Source organism: Mandrillus leucophaeus, unplaced genomic scaffold (assembly GCF_000951045.1).
Source record: "Mandrillus leucophaeus isolate KB7577 unplaced genomic scaffold, Mleu.le_1.0 Scaffold122, whole genome shotgun sequence".
NCBI lineage: Eukaryota > Metazoa > Chordata > Mammalia > Primates > Cercopithecidae > Mandrillus > Mandrillus leucophaeus.
In genome coordinates, this window is record NW_012100543.1 from 444,176 (window position 1) to 461,679 (window position 17,504).

Sequence of the window (17,504 nt, forward strand, 5' to 3'; positions counted from 1 at the left end):
GGCCCGGGACCCGGAGCAGGTCTCCCCAGCGCCCTCGGTGGCTTATCCCGGCTGGGCCCCTGCACCGTCCTGCAGGAGAGGTGGCGCCCCCGATTTACGGATGAGGAAACTGAGGCCCTCTAGAGGGTAGAGAACTCGCCAAAGACTGCGGGAGGCCTGGGACTGACTGGCTCAGCCCAGGCGGGCGCAGTGGGGACTCTGCTCTTCTTTCCTATCGGCTTGGGTTCTTCTCTTTTGGGCCCGAAAACCTACTTCTCCATCCTTTTAGCGCTCCCTGTGTCCCAGGCACCGGGGACTGGTGTGAATCAGACAGGCTCGCCCAGCAGGGGGCTGCGGTGGAGAGGGGGTGATGCCAGCAGCGGGTAGTAAGCTCAGGTTGCCATGGGAACACAGTACAGGGCAGGAACCCGGTTTCTGGGAGGATGACTTTGATGAGAGACCAGGGAGAGGTGGTCGCTGCTTGCGAGGCAGCTCAGGAAAGCGCAAGTTACAGAAAAGGCCTCGGAGGGGTCCAGGTGGAGGATGCAGAGCGGATCGCTCCTGATCGAGGCCTAGAGGACCCAGCCTAGAATGGATCCTGGCAAGGCTTTTACTTCTTTCCGCCTTTAAAACGCTGTAAAGTGACTTACTTCAAATATTTTCATACACTTCACCCTTGCTCTCCCTACACAAAGTCTTAGGCTAAGATGCCAATTTATGACATAAAAGCCAACTGTTGATCTTCCAGTTGTAATCAGGAATTCCCTGGGACTTAAGGTCTAGAAAGGTATGATTCCTTTTGTAAACCCTGATGTCGGAGCCTGCCTGGTCTTGCATGATCAAGTGTGGTTACAGATGTATCTTCATGGGCAGAAGAGGTTGCCCTACTGCCGCTTACGTCACCTCCTCTCACCAAGCCTCAGTTTCCTTTTTTGTGAATTGGAGGTTTGAGATTGGCAGGCATGGGCAACGTCAGTAGTATATGCCCGTCGGCCACATGCAGATGGATGGGGTGTGACTTTGGTGTTGGGTGCTGGGAAGGGGTGGGTGGCTTCCCTCCCTGCCCAGCTGCACAGCCTGGACATATCTTGTTAACAGGCGTGGGGGCGCTGGCGGTGGTAAGGCCACATGAGTCATGCTCATTTCTTGCTGAGGGCACCAGCACACCCAAGGATCTTGCCTGCAGGGTGAGTTCAAACGCCTTAGCCCAGCAGCAAGGCCGGCCCTTCCCAGTCACACCCCAGCTCCTCTTTCCAGTGCAGCCTCCTCCCACCTGTCATTGCCACATGCACTCAAGCTTGAATTCAACCAGCAGGTGTTTATTGAGAGCCTCCTCTGTACCGGGTACTGGCCCAAGTTCTAGGAGACAAACAAGTCCCTCTCAGAGAGCTTTAATGGGGGCACAGGCACAGTAGGCAAATCTACATGTCAGGGATGATACATGTTATGAAGGAAAACAAAACAGTGGGGGCAACAGAGTGGTAGGAGGCACGCATGCTATTTTCTATGGTGTGGTCAAGGGCCGTCTTTCTGGAGTGGCCCCTGGGCGGATGCCTGACAAGCTCCCTGAGGGAGACAGCCATGAAAAAGAAATCTTGGAAAAGTGTGTACTCGGAGGACAGGACAGCAGGATCCCGAGGCTGGTATGGCTGGAGTGGAGTGAGCCCAGGGAGAGTGTTAGGTGATGGGGTGAAGAGGCAAGCTTGGGAGTAAGGGATCATCAGGAAAGGGCTTGAAGGCTGTGGAGGGGCCATCGGGTTTTATTTCAAGTGCAATAGGACCCAACTTATGGTTTATAGAGATCCTTTGACCGCTATGCTGAGCAGGATTGCTTGTAGGATTCCACATAGAGCCAGTGGTAGCTTGGCCCAGGGTGATGGTGGCCATGAGGGTGAGAAATGTTTGGGTTGTAGATATATTTTGAAGATTGAGCTTTCAGGTTTGCTGTTGCTTGGATATGAGAACAAGAAAGAGAAGTCAAGACTCACAGCAAGTCTCTCAGCCTAAGATGCTGAAAGAATGAGGCTGCCATTTAGCAGGCTTGGGGAGAGGTGGGAGCAGCATTGGTGTAGACAGGTGAGTTTGAGAAGCTCGTTGACAGCCCAGTGGGAATGTCAGGCAGGTAGCTGGAAGGGGGCTGGCCGTGAGGGGAGAGTGGGCTAAAGATGGGAGTTGGGAAGCCATTGGCTCGGAAACGGTATTTAAAGCCTGGAGCCTGGATGAGATCACCGGGGGAGGGGTACAGTGAGAGGAAGAAGATCTAAGAAGGGTGCTCTGGATGCCATCAAGGGAAACCATCCAAAGCAGTTCCTCTCCTCCTGTTTGAGCAACAGTGGCCAGGGTGGGCAGAGAAGAAGCAAGAGGGAAGGGGCGCTCCAGCCGCCAGTGAAGGCAGAGCTTGAAGGAGGGAGCGGCTGACTGTGCCCGCTGCTGCTGACAAGTGAGACCAGAGGAGAAATGAGGACTCACCTTTGGATTTAACAACACAGAGGTCACAGGTCACCTGGACATGGGCAGTTTGTTGCATGATGAGGACCAAAGTCTGGCTGGAACAGGTTCAAAATCAAACAGGAGGAGAGGAACCCATGAATATGGGGCCCTCTGTTGAGAAGTTCTGCTGGAAAGGGCAGGAGGGAAACGGAGCAAGGGGAATGTCAGGTCAAAGCACAGCTTTTGTTACATGAGCGGTCAGAGCGTGGTTGCATGCTAACAAGTGGGCCGCTAAGGAAGGAAAATCGATGGTTCGGAAAAGAGGGGTGAGCTGCAGCAGCTATGTCCTTGAGTAGGTGGGAGGGGCTCGGAGCCGCTGCCCTTATAGAAGATTGGCCTTAGGAGCAGCCAGCCAGTTTGTCTACAGTCCCAGGAGAGGGCAGCTATCAGGGAGCAGCTGCAGGCTGATGGGCACATGTGACAGTGAAGCCCAGGATGTTCTCTGATGGTCTCTGGAGCAGCACACAACAGTGTCCACATCACTTGGGAATTTACTAGAGATGATGACTCTCAGGCCCACCCCGGGCCTGCAGAACCAGAATCTGCATATTAACAGGATCCTCAGGGGGTTGCACACACATTACAGTTGGAGAAGCTTGGTGTAGGGTACATCCTGCCCACCACACCCCCATTTGTTTATGTACTCTCCGTAGCAGCTGCAGCGGAGACCAGATACCCTGCATAGCCTGAAATATTTGCTACCTGGCCCTGCAGAGAAAGAGTTTTCCTGTGGGTTCAGGGAAGTGGGAGGGTAACGGAGTAGGCCCAGATGCATCAGAGTCGCTGGAAGGCTTACTGAGAAAACAAGATTGCTGGCCACCCTAGGCCCAAACATGCCTTTCTTACAAGTTCCCAGGCGATGTTGATCCTGATCCAGGGACCACACTTTGAGAACCCCACATCTAGGGCGAGGTAGGGTTGCCAAGCCTGGTGCGGTGCTGTGCCTTCAAGTCTGCAGCCGTGAATTTCAATGGGAACAGGCTGCATGTTTGCACTATGTCTGTGCCCAGTCACGTTGAGCCACCTGGGCACAGGGTGAAGGAAGCAGAGAACTGGAGAAGTGGGCTTTGACCAGGCCAGCTCAGCCCTGGGTAAGAAGTCAGGGGAGCTGGGCCTGAGGCAGAGGGATTCCAGCAATGGAATGGGACCCTGGAAAAGGGGTGGGGTTATGGATTGTGGGTTCTGGCGTGGTCAGAGAACCATTGGATGTGGGGTGCTGTGAGGGAGCTGGATGGTGGGAGATGCCCATCTGGATCTGCTCCATCCCCTTCCTACCCCTGAGAGGACCTCCCCCCAGCTCAGGCACCGCCCTTCTTGTCACTTTCACCCCCGTGTGCCTCGTTTTCATCATGATCCTAAAGAAATGATGCCTGGCTTCTTTCTCATGCCTGCCCCATGAGAGGCCACCTGGGCTCTGGAGCAGCTGTCTGGGATTGAACGCAGCTCCACCTCATGCCGGGTGAGACCTGGGCAGCCTCTTTCCCGTTAGGGTCTGTTTCCCTGTCTTTTAAGTGGGTCTGAGTAGCAGAGCTCCTTCGCAGGGCTGCAGGAAGCGGAAGTGACTTCACAAAGGTACATTCCTAGAGCCCAGCACATCTCCCCTCAGCATCCAGCCTCACCTTCCTCCTCCACACTGGTGACAGTGACACCGTGGGCGACACCAGGCCGCGAGTGCACACCGCGTGAACTCAGTGCCATTGGCAGAGGGCTGGCTGTACATGTGCACCTCCCAGTGCCCATTCGTCCCTCGCCCACTTTTCACCACCTGAAGGCAGGTTTCCTGGGGTGCCCTACACTGTGGAAGGATATTCCTTGTGTGTACAGCACACAGTCACTGGGTGGCACACACGGCATAGGAGGCGCATCACTGTAGGCTTCATCAGTTGGTGACAGCAGCGTCGTGCTGGTGACCACGTGGCCTAACATGGGATGTGAGGGGTCTGTGTGGGAGGAGTGCTCAGGCCGGGGGGATTTGATGGATTGGGGTATAATTCCAGAGAGGGAGGGGCCTTGCCCCAGACACAGGTTAAGCTCCCAGAAGCCCCTCCTGTGTTTTCAGGGTCCTGCCTGGCACACAGGAGGTCTCACCTTGATGGTCAGAGCTGCTCAGAGGGTGCCTGGCATGTCCTGCCAGAGGCATTTGTGTGAGGGACGTTAGTCTGCACAGGTCTGTGTCTCACCTTACGTAGGATGAGGGATGTATTTAATAACTTTTTCCACTTCAAGGAAAACATCTCATCATTTCTTTGCTCGTCATACAATTCAGTATATTCGAATTGCATTTTATAAGTCTCCAAGAGTGGTGATGTTTTGCCGATGCATCCTCTCTACACCTGGAGGGGCAGCATGGGCTGCCCACATGAGGGACAGGCCTGTCAGTGCCTCTCTGGGCCACGGGGGGTCACAAGGGCCCTGCCTCCAGTGCCCATCCCCTGTCCCCTGCCCCAAGGGGCCTGTAGCAGCCCTCCTGCCCATTAGCCAAAGAGAGGTGCCTGTCTCCAGCTGGGATTTCAGTCCCTTGTTGTCTCTGCAGCCCCAGGCATGTTCCTTGGTCTGAGTACAGGCACTGGGATGCTGCTCCCACCCGGTCTGCCCAGAGTTTGTATCGATCCCTTTCAATAGCCCCATCCTTTCCCGTTTTCCTGCAGGGAGCAGACCTTTGTCCCTGAGCAACCCAAAGGCAGGACCAGGCCCGGGGCCTGGGAAGCCAGTCTTATGAGGGGCTGGTGTGGCGGGATGAGTGGCCTGGAGCAGTGACCACCGAGGACAGCCAGCAGTCGCCTGGCACCCAGGCCTGTCAGGCACCTGGAGGCCCTACCCACACTTTGCTCGGGAAGCCTGCTGCCTTGACCCTGAACCCCACCTGCCTTCTTTTCCTCTGGCAGGCGACTTCAGAATGCCCACACTGGCCTCGACCTGACTGTGCCCCAGCACCAGGAGGTGCGGGGCAAGATGATGTCTGGACACGTGGAGTACCAGATCCTGGTGGTGACCCGCCTGGCTGCGTTCAAGTCGGCCAAGCACAGGCCCGAGGATGTCGTCCAGTTCTTGGTGAGCCGGAGGCTCTGGCCAGGATGTTTCGAGGGTGCCCGGGGTCCGGGCGGGCAGACACACCTGCCCACCAGGGTTCAAGTAGCATCCGGAGCAGGTGCTTCTCTGTCTGTTGCTTGCTCAGGGCCTGGAGTACCAGACCGTGCTAGACAGAAGGGACACAGAATGAATCAGACGCCCTCAGTCCATGGAGAGGCAGACCTCTAAAGAGACAGATACAGATGGGGACAGGAGCACATGGGGGGCTCTGGGGGTATAGAGAAGGGGCACCTAACTCACCCTGGGGAAACTTCTTGGAAGAGGTGGTGGTTGAGCTGTGTTTTGAGGAGCAGGTGGGGCTCCACAGAAGAGGCGAGAAGGGTGTCCTGGCAGATGACGCAGCCTAAGCAAAGGCACGGAGGCTGGAAGCAGGATGTTGAGTGGGGAACTCCGCGCAGTTGAGTGTGGTCCTGGGAGGAAGTGGGGAAGATGAAGGTGAGCGACAGGCAGGATCCAGATTGTGGAGAGTGTGCGGGAGCCTGGACTTAACCTTCAGCCAAGGAGAGTTTTAAGCAGGAGAGTGACATGGGCCCTTTTGCCTTTAACCAGCCAATCTGCTGTGAGCATGGTGTTGGATTGGAAGGAACAAAACAGGTGTCAGCGACCCCAGATACATGGCCAATATGGTCATTCCCAAAGCAAGGGCTTGGAGCAGGCCATTGTGCTTGGTATGGAAGGGACAGGGAGCGTTGAAAATGTTTACGGGGTAACATGCACCACATTTGCTGACTGTTTCCACCAACTGAAATAAAGAATATGATAGAGGAGCAGATCCAGGGGGCATGTGGAGTGTGAAGTGTCTGCCCTGTGAATGGATACGTGAGGCTGGAGCTCAGTACAGGCTCAGGCCTGAGATGCAGGCTAGGGTGTCATCAACTTGCAGGTGATACTAAAAATCTGGGAGTGGATGAAGTTGTTCAGAGAACAGATGTGGAAAGCAGAGAGAAGGGCTGAGAAGGAAATCCTGAGGATGCCAGGGGTTTAAGACTCTTAGGGAGAAAGAGGAGTCTGTAGCTGAGGCAGAAAGGAGAGAACTGGATGTCTACGGAGTCACAGGAGCTAAGGGAGGAGAGAATTTCAAGAGGGTTGAGATCACACACTCATTCACTTATTATTTACCATTTGGCCTCTTGTGAAAAGGACCTGCAGCTGGAGACCAGGAGACACAGGTACAGGATTATTAGGACAAAGGTGAAATGAACTAGACCCCGCAGTACAGCGGGGAGTGACACGGGGCTAGCGTGGAGTCTCCTAGCAGCCAAGATAAAAAGGGAAACAAGTTGCATCTTTCTGGTGACCTGGTGAAAGAGACACTAAATTTTAAGAGAAATTTACAGCACAAATTTTTTTTTAAGAGATAGGATCTCACTCTGTTCCCCAGACTGGAGTGCAGTGGTGTGATCATAGCTCACTGCAGCCTGGAACTCTTGAGCTCAAGCAGTCCTCCTGCCTCAGCCTCCTAAGTGTCTAGGACTACAGGCACACGCCACCATGCCCAGCTTTTTGTTTTTTATTTTTATTTTTGGTAGACATAGTGTCTTGTTATGTTGTCCAGGCTGGTCTCAAACTCCTCAAACTGGGCTCAAGCAATCCTCCTGCCTCAGCCTCCCAAAGTGCTGGGATAACAGGCATGAACCCCCACGCCCAGCCACACGATTTTAAGGGACATTCAACAATGTCATGGGAAGCGTCTAGAATAGCAATGCTGTTTTTCATTTGATTGCTTCTGTGGCCGACTCTTGGTGAGAAGCAACGTGTGATGTCAGGGGTGATTCTGGACCTGCATTGCTCTGAGAGTGGCTCTGCTTTGCAGGGCGCTTTGCAGCTCCTGGTAGTTTGACTTGACCCAGGTTGGGGCTCAATGCACCCACATTTTCAGGGACAGGAGCAGAAGAGGAGAGTATTTGAGCTCGATGTTGCCGGGCACGAAGGAGGGAGCATTCTGGGGACCTTGGGCTTCAGCCCAGCCCACGTGGTTCTGTGCAGAGGGCTGGCCTTACATGTGAGGTGTACGTGAGGATGTTTTAACACCTCCATGCATCACACTAGTGCCACTTTTTCCTAGTCAGTGATGCCCACTCCCTGTGGAGTGTGTGGGTGCAGGGGCTTGTCAAACATTTGAAAGTGCCTGCAAGGGCAAAGAACTCCTTTATTCCCCATGGGATCTCAGGATGGAGCCCACAGTGACATACCCCAAGCCTGAAGTCTCTTTGATGTTTCATGATTTAACTCAAAGAATTAATGAGCATTTTGTATCTACTTAAAAGGGCGTATGTGTTTTAATATAAACATGTACTAATTTGCTGACCATGGAGTAAAAGTGGCCCCAGGAGGGGCACTGCAGTGGAGGTTGTGCAGGCTTTTGGGTGTGCTAGCAGTGCAGACACCCACAAGCTTACTAAAGTTACAGGGCTGTCTGCCCCATCCTCAGCAGTGCCTGGCACACGGGGGCACCAGATCAATATGAGTTCTCAACCTTGAGCTTCCTCTGCTCAGGGCCTCTTACTTGGCCTTCTGTTGTTGCTGGCGCAGGAGCCCACCCGAGAAACCCTGCCTGAACCCCTGATGGACGTGGGCCCTGGGTGGGGTGGGAGCCCAGGCCTACAGCTCCGGGGTACTCACGCTGCCAGTGCACTGGAGATGGAGGTTCCCGAAGCCTGGGTTTGCTGGGTCTGTGGTCTGAGCCTGAGTGGAGCAGTTGGGCCAGCAGAGGGCGCCCAGCCCCCACCGTGGCCTGCTCTGCAGGCGGGGCTGGAGTCAGCTGCTGTTGGAGCCTGTGTTACAGCAATCACTCTGCGAAGGGGTCCACGTGCGTTTCCCTGAGGGCTGTTTTCAGGAAAGTCTGGAGCCAGGCTCTTGTGCTGATAACAGCAAGGAGCACCTGTTCCAGATGACTCCCCACTGGAGGTTCTGAAGTCCCCTCAGCTGCCTCCTGGTATCTTGACCCTTTGCAGGCTGGGCATTCTGGGTGGTGTTGCTAGAGCCAAGGGGTGTGCTCCAGACACACCCTGCACCAAGGGATCCCCCTGAGCCAGAGGGCGTCAGATGCCCACAGCCCCTGCACGCCAGCACTCCAGTGGCACACGATGGGCACAGCCCGCGCCTGGGAGCATAAGAATGAGTGATCCACACTTCAGTCGGGGTAGACAGGCCCAGTCTATGGGGAAAGTACAGAGGAGCTAGGAGTGAGGGTAGGTGCCAGACCGATGGTGTGTGTATACAGCAGGTGACTTTGCTGAGCACCCACAGGGTTACAGACATGGTGATGGACTGAAACCACTGTGAGGCCGAGAGCCTGCTGGGGTGTCCGTGTACAGAGTAAACATGCAGCAGGAGCTCCGTGAGTGGAGGAGCGAAGACTTAGCTGCCCAGGAGCTGTGGGGAGAGGCTGAAGCGGCGGCGGGAGTCACCCGCTGGCCCCACGGGAAGCTGAGTGCTGCCCTCTCTGAGTCAGATGGTGTTCAAGGCCGCCTTATGACGACAGCAGGAGTCCTGGCCTGTCTCACTCGGGTGCCTGCGTGCAGAGGTCCTGCCTGACGTGGGGCAGAGAATCAGCCTTGGAAATATCTGTCTCCACTGCTTGTGTGGGCTGGCCCGCTGAAGGCTGCGCTGGTTCACAGGAGAATGAGGTCGGTGCTGAGAACAGGTGATTCACGGTGTTGCAGGAAGATGACCTGCCAGGCGGTGAGATCACCCTCCTGATACGCAGAAAGCTGGGAATGAACTCAGTGGCCCTGATCACCTGCAGGCCAGGCAGGGCTCCCTGTATCGAATCTTTTTACCTGGACCTGTGACAGTGCCCAGAATGGCACCGTTATTGCATGTTTCCTCTGAGCCACTAAGATGTTTGAATCTGCTATTGGCCAGGAGTGTTAAGGACTGGAGCCTGAGGCCGGGAGACAGGCGGAGGGGCAGCAGACGGGCGTGCCTGGCACACTTCCTGTGGCTGCCGGGCCTCGGGGACCCTTGTTCGGGGTGAGAAAGGAGCACTCCCTGCCACTCTTCACTCAAGAAACCACATGCTCCTCTCATTCCAGGTCTCCAAAAAGTACAGCGAGATTGAGGAGTTTTACCAGAAACTGAGCAGTCGTTATGCAGCAGCCAGCCTCCCCCCGCTCCCCAGGAAGGTCCTGTTTGTTGGGGAGTCTGACATCCGGGAGAGGAGAGCCGTGTTCAATGAGATCCTGCGCTGTGTCTCCAAGGATGCCGAGTTGGCAGGCAGCCCAGAGCTGCTAGAGTTCTTAGGTACCCGAGGCTCTGCCCCATGTCCCTCAGGTCTGCCCCGCCCAGAACTAGGCCCCGCTGCCCTGCCCCGGTGGGAGCATGTCCGCAGCTGCCTCTGCAGCCTGGAGGCTTCAGCCAGGCTGGTGAGGCAGGCGGCCTCACTGACATCCTTGGCTGGATGGTGGGCAGAAGGAGGCCTGCCCTTGAGGGCCTGAACGTCTGGGTGTCAGGTGGGGGCTCACACAGTGGGCATTCTCCATAGTGTGACCCCCATCCATGGCCTTCCTAGCCAGCCCCATTCCTAGAGCTTGCCCGATGCCCCCCAACCGACCATGCACAACATACAACCCCCTGACAGACACCCCACGCACCCCTCTGCCTCCTGCCAGCCAGCCCTAGGGACCTTCAGTATCCCGGGAAAGCTGTGTTCTCACAGCCAGGCTGGTCACCAGCCCCTGGGGACATGTGCCTCTCACCTGTGCCCCCACAGAAAGAGTCATGGGGACAGCTCCAGGCTGAGGAACTGATCCAGCACCCTTGCCCCCAGTGGTGGAGACGTCAGGCCCTTCCCATAGGTGTCCCAGCCCTCTCTTCTCCGCAGTTTTCTCATCTGTAAGGTGGGAGTAGCCGGGCTGACAGGTCGTTAAGAGAATTTACTGAGCTAACACATGCAAAGTGCTTAGAACAGAGACAACCACAAAGTAAATGGTGGCTGCCATTTTACCCCACTCCTCAGTTAGCCTTGTCAACCCAGAACCCCCGTGAAGTAGGCCCTGGTCTCACAGATGCCCCCAGGGCAGGGCAGGTTCTCACCACGGCTGGTGCTGGACTCCCACCCCTTGACTTCTCCCCTCTTTACATCCGTCTGCTTAACTCTTTCCCAGCTACTGTGGATCTCCTAGTTCCACAAGACAGAAGGGAAGTTTTCAAAAGAAAGTTGACCATAAATAAAACAAATTTTTAAAAGCGAAAGGTGGGGAAGAGAAGCAAAACTGGTGAATGCACAGGCCTAGGACTGGACAAGCTGCACAGCGCAGGTGTCCTGTGGCCATGTCGGTGCCCCTCGCACGGGTCTGGGTTCTCTTCTGCCCTTGTTTCTTCCAAGGTCACAACCCTTCCTTCCTTGCCTATCTCTGGGGCTGGGTAGACTGTGCCGAGAGGTTCCAGTTCAGCCATAGCTGGGAGAGATGCTCAGGATGTCCCAGGCCCTCTCTTGTGGAGAGGCAGGATAGAAACAAGCTGCTCTATGCCTCACTTTGCTCATCTGCAAGATGGACGTACAGTTGGGATCTCTCTCATAGGGCTTTTGTGATGTTTAAATGTAAGATGCTTATGACATGAAATTGAAGGTTTGGGAGATTTTGAATGGCCTTTTCACATTTGTCCGAGTAAAATAACAGAGCATCACATAATACAATATCATCACTATCACTCAGTGCATCCTGGATGCCAGACACTTAAGTTCTTACCTACAATGTGATTTTATTAAAAGTCAGTTGTTTTAAAGATAAACTACCCAGTAAGCACTTGGATAGAGAAGAACAAGTAGTCTGAGCCCAGCTTCTCAAACTGTCTGTGGCAAGGGCTAGCTCTTTTATTCCCAGCCTGTCACAGATGGATACTTTCACAAATACAAAAGCATGCTTGGGTATTGTGATGGTGGCAGGATGCTATGGAAGTTTCTGGATGCTTACTCTCGCTTTCTGTACTTACTTCATTGTGGTCACACAGGGGGCATTCTCTGTCTGAAGACCACACTTTGAGAAGCGCTGATCTAAGCCAGTTTGTAATGGAGTGGTCACCGTTTGTTCTGGAATCTTCCACATGCTTACGCTGAGCACCCATCCAGTCCACAGTCCAGGTGCCCAGACTCTTGGAGCAGGTCTCCATCTGCAGAGCCCCTTGCCGCGCCTCCGACTGTAAACGGTTCTGGCTGCACTGGTTCTTGTTGAATCACCCTGTGCCCTGGCTGGTTTATCCCACGGCTCACCCAGGAGGAGGGTGGGGCCATCCTTGTGCACACAGGCTCTGAGTCTTGGGTTCAGGAACCGCTGCCCCTGTCTTGCTCTGAAGCTCTCACTGGTGACCACTTCACTCCAGGCTTCCTTGGTGCCCATCAGCCCTTGGGGGGCTGCAGCAGGCACTTGGCTGCCCCCGAAACGGAGGTCACCTTCTATCCACCCAGACTCTCCCTCCTGCTCAGGTCCCAGGAGGGACAAGTTTGGTCTCAGGAGGCTGCAGGAAGCCCTTGACCTCAGATCCTGGCATGGGAGGGTGCAGTGTGGCAAGATGCCTCCCCTGGCTCTGGGGTGGTTACCAAGTCCCATTTTTTCTGTCTTCCTCCACAGGTACCAGATCCCCAGGGGCTGCAGGGCTCACCAGCAGAGATTCCTCTGTCCTGGATGGCACAGACAGCCAGGCCGGGAATGATGAAGAGGCTTTCGACTTTTTTGAGCAGCAAGACCAAGTGGCGGAAGAGGGTCCTCCTATCCAGGGCCTGAAGGGCGAGGATGCTGAGGAATCCTTGGAGGAGGAGGAGGCGCTGGACCCTCTGGGCATTATGCGGTTGGTCTCCCGTTGTCGAGAGGGTCCCTTTGCTGTATTCCAGGCTTTCTGGAGATGACATCCCCCTTCCCTGGAATCTGAGAAAAGCCCTGAGCATCCCAGGTCGCCCCCTCACAAGCATCTGGGCCACGAGGCCTTGGCCTGGTGTGCTTGGGGGAACCAGCTCTCTGTGTGCCCTTGGTGGTGTCCGTGTCTCTGGGGCTGGGCTTAGGTATCGCCTCCCTGCCTGGGTCACAGGATGTCCTCCGCTTGTGGCTCTGCACTGAGGCTTGGCAGAGGCTCCCCGTGACAGCTCAGTAGTGCAGGCTGCGGACCTGTCCGGCTAGTGTGGGAGGACTGGGTGCTCCTTCCAGCTGCAGAACTCGCAGAGGTAGCTGCAGCTCTGGGCCTGCATCATCTGCATAGCAGGAGCATTCACCTTGGCCCTGCCTCCACACAGGGCCGTTCACCAGCCATGGATCTCTGGCCATTTACAATCTCTTTTCTTCGGTTTTCTTCAGTGAAAATGGGCTCATGGTCGTACCAACCTCTTAGGGCTCCTGTGAAGATGAACTGAGTTATGTAAATTTAGCAATCAGCTATCATCATGGCCCCATCTTTCAATGGAATCAGAGCAGGCCAGGGGTGCTGTTCTCCCCGCTCTCTACCACAACGAATGTCTCTTAGCCGTTTACCGAAGTCCTCAGACGCCAGATGAGTGAGTCCTTTGTTGTAGGTCCTGCCCCAGAAAGGAATTAGAGCCCAGTAGAAACTAGGCAGAGGCAAGTTCAGCTTCATCAGCATGCAGAATTCTGTCCTAAAATCACAGCCCACTCTGGAAAGGCCTTCTTCGTGGGGAGGGTTATGGAAGGGTGGGCTGCAGGGTGGCCATGAGACCAGCGTCCAGGGGTGAGGATTCACACTGGAAAAGGGTGCACAGCGCTCGGGGAGCTGCAGCAGAAACAGGCCCCGGAGCCAGGGTCCTGCAGCACCTAGGCACAGTAAGTGCCCTGCAGTCACCCCTCCTGGCCCTCCGTGGCTGGCCTTGTCCTGGAGTGGGGTCGGCGGCCCTGAGGGAGAGGCAGCCAGAGTAGCGGGTGATGTGGGGACAAGCCTGTAATAGTCACTCCTTATCAGCCTGGCCCAACCCTGCAGGCCTTTCTTGGGCTTTATTTTGGTAAGGGTGAGGCTTTGTTTGAACTCACATTCTCTGTTGTTCTGAGTAACCACACGTAGTGCCAAACCAAGATGGACTTTGGTTGTCTGTGCCAGCCTTTGGCAGAAGAACACACTTAGCAGAGCGGCTCCTTTTTTGGGTAGGAAAATGCTCTTTGGGGCTGGCAAGTGCTGCCTTGAACTTCCTACTTACTTCATTAGCAGACTGTCAGGGGAGAGGTGTCAGCTGTCCTGGGACCCCTTGGTTGGGGGGGGCCAGCCCCCTCCCCAGCTCTGTACTCTGGGGTCCTCGCCCCTGAATCCTGGGAAAGCTTAGCACCTAAGAGTAATCCCGCTGGCTCAAGACCCTCTTCTGCTGGGCTTGCTTTTTAAGGACCCGTGTGACAAGGTGCTGGTGAATCAGCGTTATCACCTCTGGCAGAAATAAGAAGTAACATTTTTTGAGAGTTTATGAAATGCTGGGGGAACTAAGTTAGCATTTGCCTACATGATCTCATTATATCTGTTAAGACAGGATTTCTGAAACTGCTTGCTACAACCCATAGTAAAAACTATATTATATGCTATGACCCAGGACACACATGTATAAACATCCCATAAAACTGAAGCAAAAGTTCCCAGAACTCATACAAAACCTTACTAAGTGTATCATACTCGGATATTTTCTATTCTATTTCAATGTTTGGAAAGGTCATGACTCACCAAACTGCTTTCAGGATCCACTGTGAGCACAGGTCAAGAAACGGAGCCCTGGAGGCCTGCACTGGCATCAGCCTCTTCTGTGTGGTGGGAAACTCAGATTCAGGGTCAGGTGGTTCGTCCACGTTCCTGCAGCCTGCAGATAGCAGAGCCAGGACTCCACGCCATCTCCAGTCCAGTCTTTATCAGCCTGGGAGGTGGGCAAGGCCCCAGGATTATCCCCCTTTCACAAATGGGAAAATCGAGAAAGGAGTTCAGCAGGATCTTGGCCCGAGCCGTGTGTGTGGCAGAGCCGTGCCTTGAAGTTGGGTTTCTACCTCGGCCTTTCACAGACACCCAGCTGGGCTTGTTGATCTCTCTTGGTGCCACCCACCTGCCCTTTGGTGGGGGACTTTCTGTTCTTCTCAGGGGGCTATTTGTGCACCCCTCTCCCTCCCGTGCCCTTGGTTCCTGTGCAAGTGCAACAGCCCCCGTTTCCCAGCTTGCCCTGCCCCATGTGTGGACTTAGCTCTGGGCGCTCCTGGAGCAGCCACCATTTCCCTGCAACCAGCCTCGGTCCTTCCCCACCGTGGCCGCGGCGAGGCGCTGCTGCTCTGCTGAAGGGCTGCTCCACTGCAGGGCTGCTGGGAGGGTGGGAGTCGCCAGCACAAAGCCGGAGCCCAGGCCGGCCTGGCTTTTCTTTGTCTTGTAAACCTGGTTTTGGTTAGGGACAAGAGAGCGTTATTACACCGTTAGAGAGCGCTTAAAGACAGAAAAAACCCTCACCTCGGCCCATCCCGACACCACCGCTCTCCCCTTCTGCTGGGGCTCTCGTCTGACCCCGTCCCAGCGCCATCCATGCAACTGCAGGCACAGTGCACGCGCCTTTTCGTACTCTGCGTTTTCACCCTATGGTCTGTCCCGATTGCTGCTCCATGTCGCCCCCGTTTTGTATTTAACTTTCTATTTTAGAGATGTCACGGTGCTGAGAAAATTGACATTCTACCCTAATAGTTCTGCCTTATGCTGGAAATCCTCTGCGGGAAACATTTTACATTGTGACTCAAATAATACACAATTAGTATAGAAAAATTGCAAACACAGATAAAATTCCTTTCCCTGTGAATTTTTGAATGCATCTTTGAATATTCACATCTTACTGCCAAAATGAGATTGTCTTATGTGCCATTCTGGAATTTTCTTTTTTCCAGTTTACATGTTCTAGGTCCTTCCAGATCAATAGCTGCGCTCTCCCTCCTTCCTCTGCTGGTTTCTCAGCTCGATGGGCTGTAAGTGGCATTGCCAGGCCCCTGCTTGTGAACATGCTGGGGTTTTCTGTAGGTTTTTCCTATTATAGGCAATAACTTGAGGAACTTCTATATATACAACGCTTTTATTCTATGGAGCCTTCCCCTATATATGTGCCCCACCCAGAGCAGGGTCCCTGAAGCTGCTTCTGGGGACTTTGGGGTACCATTCCAGTAAAGGGTTCTCCAAGGGCTGAAGCCCCTCGTTGGGAGTGCCCCTGTGCTTTTCTAAGCCCTGCCCCCACCCCAGGGCCCACTCCTCCCATCTCTTCTTTGGCACACAGAGACCCCCTGCAGGCCCTGGGTCCCTGAGGACTCGCAGCGTCTGGTGGGACAGGCTGGCTCCTGTATGAACAAATGCACCTGCCTTCGAGGCTGGGCTTCCCAGACTCCTTGGATGGGGGGAGCCCACACCCGGGTCTCCATGCTGTGGCCTCCGTGGTGAAGCTGAATGTTTCTCTGGAAGGCCATGTTTTATGGTAATTTTTTAATATGGATTTTGCTTCATCTTGCATAAAACAACCACATGTATTTTAGTATAAAAATAATATCTTACCCTCCATATTTGGATGAAATCACTTCTCTGGGATGATTCTGTGGTTTTGAATGCTGGCACATTACCAGGTGCTCCCAGATTCGCTAACCCAAGATTTAGCAGCAAGATGGTCCCCTAAGGTGAGCCGTGGAGGGGAGCTCTGTGGGGACAGCAGGGCCTCAGCCCCACCTCCTTAGGTGCCCTGGAGCTGCTCCCCCAAGGGTGCCTCTTGCCAAGTATCCCGACCACTGCACAAGGGCTTGGCACCTCTTCATTCCAGCCTGAGCCTGGGCACCCAGGGCTCCCCTGATGCCACCAGCGCAGCAGAGACCACCTAGGGATTCTGGGCCACTGAAAGCTTGGGAGAGAGAGAGATTCCAGGCCCCCCTCAGATCTGGGTAGGGCCCCCAGAATCTGTGTTTTAACAAGCTCTTGAGTTGGTTCTGCAAGCTCCTATTTGAGAATTCCCAGAAACCAAACTCCAGTAAAGTGTTGGAAATGCCAGAAAGGAAACAGCTGTGGAGAGCGGCAGGTTAGCCATCACCACGATTCCCCGTCCACAGTGGGCTGAGGACAGGGCGTGTCCGGAAGGCACTTCCGGTACTGACTACTCCCCAACTCCTCCTGCTCAGGCTGGGCTTTCCCTCGTCTGCTGGCCCACCTGCTGGAGGAGTTCTCTGCGGTGCCATCCTGGGGTTCATGTGGGGGCCATGAGCCAGGATGGCTGGGCCTGACCTCACCCTGCACCTGTACAGCACTTAGCCCTGGCCTGGCTGGGGACCCAAAGCCATAAGGAAAGGAGGAGGCAGATGCCACAACCGCCCTGCAGCATCACGCAGGTGGCACTCCACCCAGGCTGTCACAGTGACCACAGCAGCACAGTGTGCATGCCAACTGCATTTCCCCATCCAGATTACTGCCTGGCAGGGCGCAGTGGCTCATGCCTGTAATCCCAGCACTTTGAGCAGCCGAGGTGGGCAGATTACTTAAGATTAGGAGTTCAAGACCAGCCTGGCCAACATAGTGAAACCCTGTCTCTACTAAAAATACAAAAATTAACTGGGTGTGGCAGGGCATGCCTGTAATCCTAGCTACTTGGGAGGCTGAGGCAGGAGACTTGCTTGAACCTGGGAGGGGGAGGTTGCAGTGAGCTGAGATTATGCCACTGCACTCCAGCCTGGGCGACTGAGTGAGACTCCATCTCAAAAACAAGATAAAACAAAGCAAAAACCAACCAAACAAAAAAATAGGTTGTTGCACAAAGTCCTGCCTGAATAAACGGGCTGTTAGGAACAACAGATGTACCAGTGGTTTCTGCTTTTTAAATTCAGTAGCAGAACCTTTGGCTCAAGAGAAATATCATCCAGAATCCCAATACATAAAACAGGCTGAAGTAGGATTTCCCCTGGTTGGGACAAGTGAGGACTGAATCTTTGTCCCTCCAGCCTCAGCCCCACTTCCTGGGGTAGCCCTGGGCAGCT

At 54.5% G+C, this 17,504-nt stretch overlaps 1 protein-coding gene across 1 annotated transcript in view; it reads left to right on the forward strand.

Annotated features, from left to right (window-relative positions):
• The first annotated feature begins 5,344 nt into the window (after positions 1–5,344).
• HS1BP3 (HCLS1 binding protein 3) overlaps positions 5,345–17,504 on the forward strand; it is a 28,915-nt gene continuing 16,755 nt past the window's right edge. Inside the window, exons 1-3 of the mRNA XM_011971404.1 lie at positions 5,345–5,520; positions 9,597–9,804; positions 12,132–12,348. Coding sequence (XP_011826794.1) covers positions 5,422–5,520; positions 9,597–9,804; positions 12,132–12,348 — 524 coding nt within the window. The 5' untranslated portion in view covers positions 5,345–5,421. The remainder of the gene's footprint in view (positions 5,521–9,596; positions 9,805–12,131; positions 12,349–17,504) is intronic.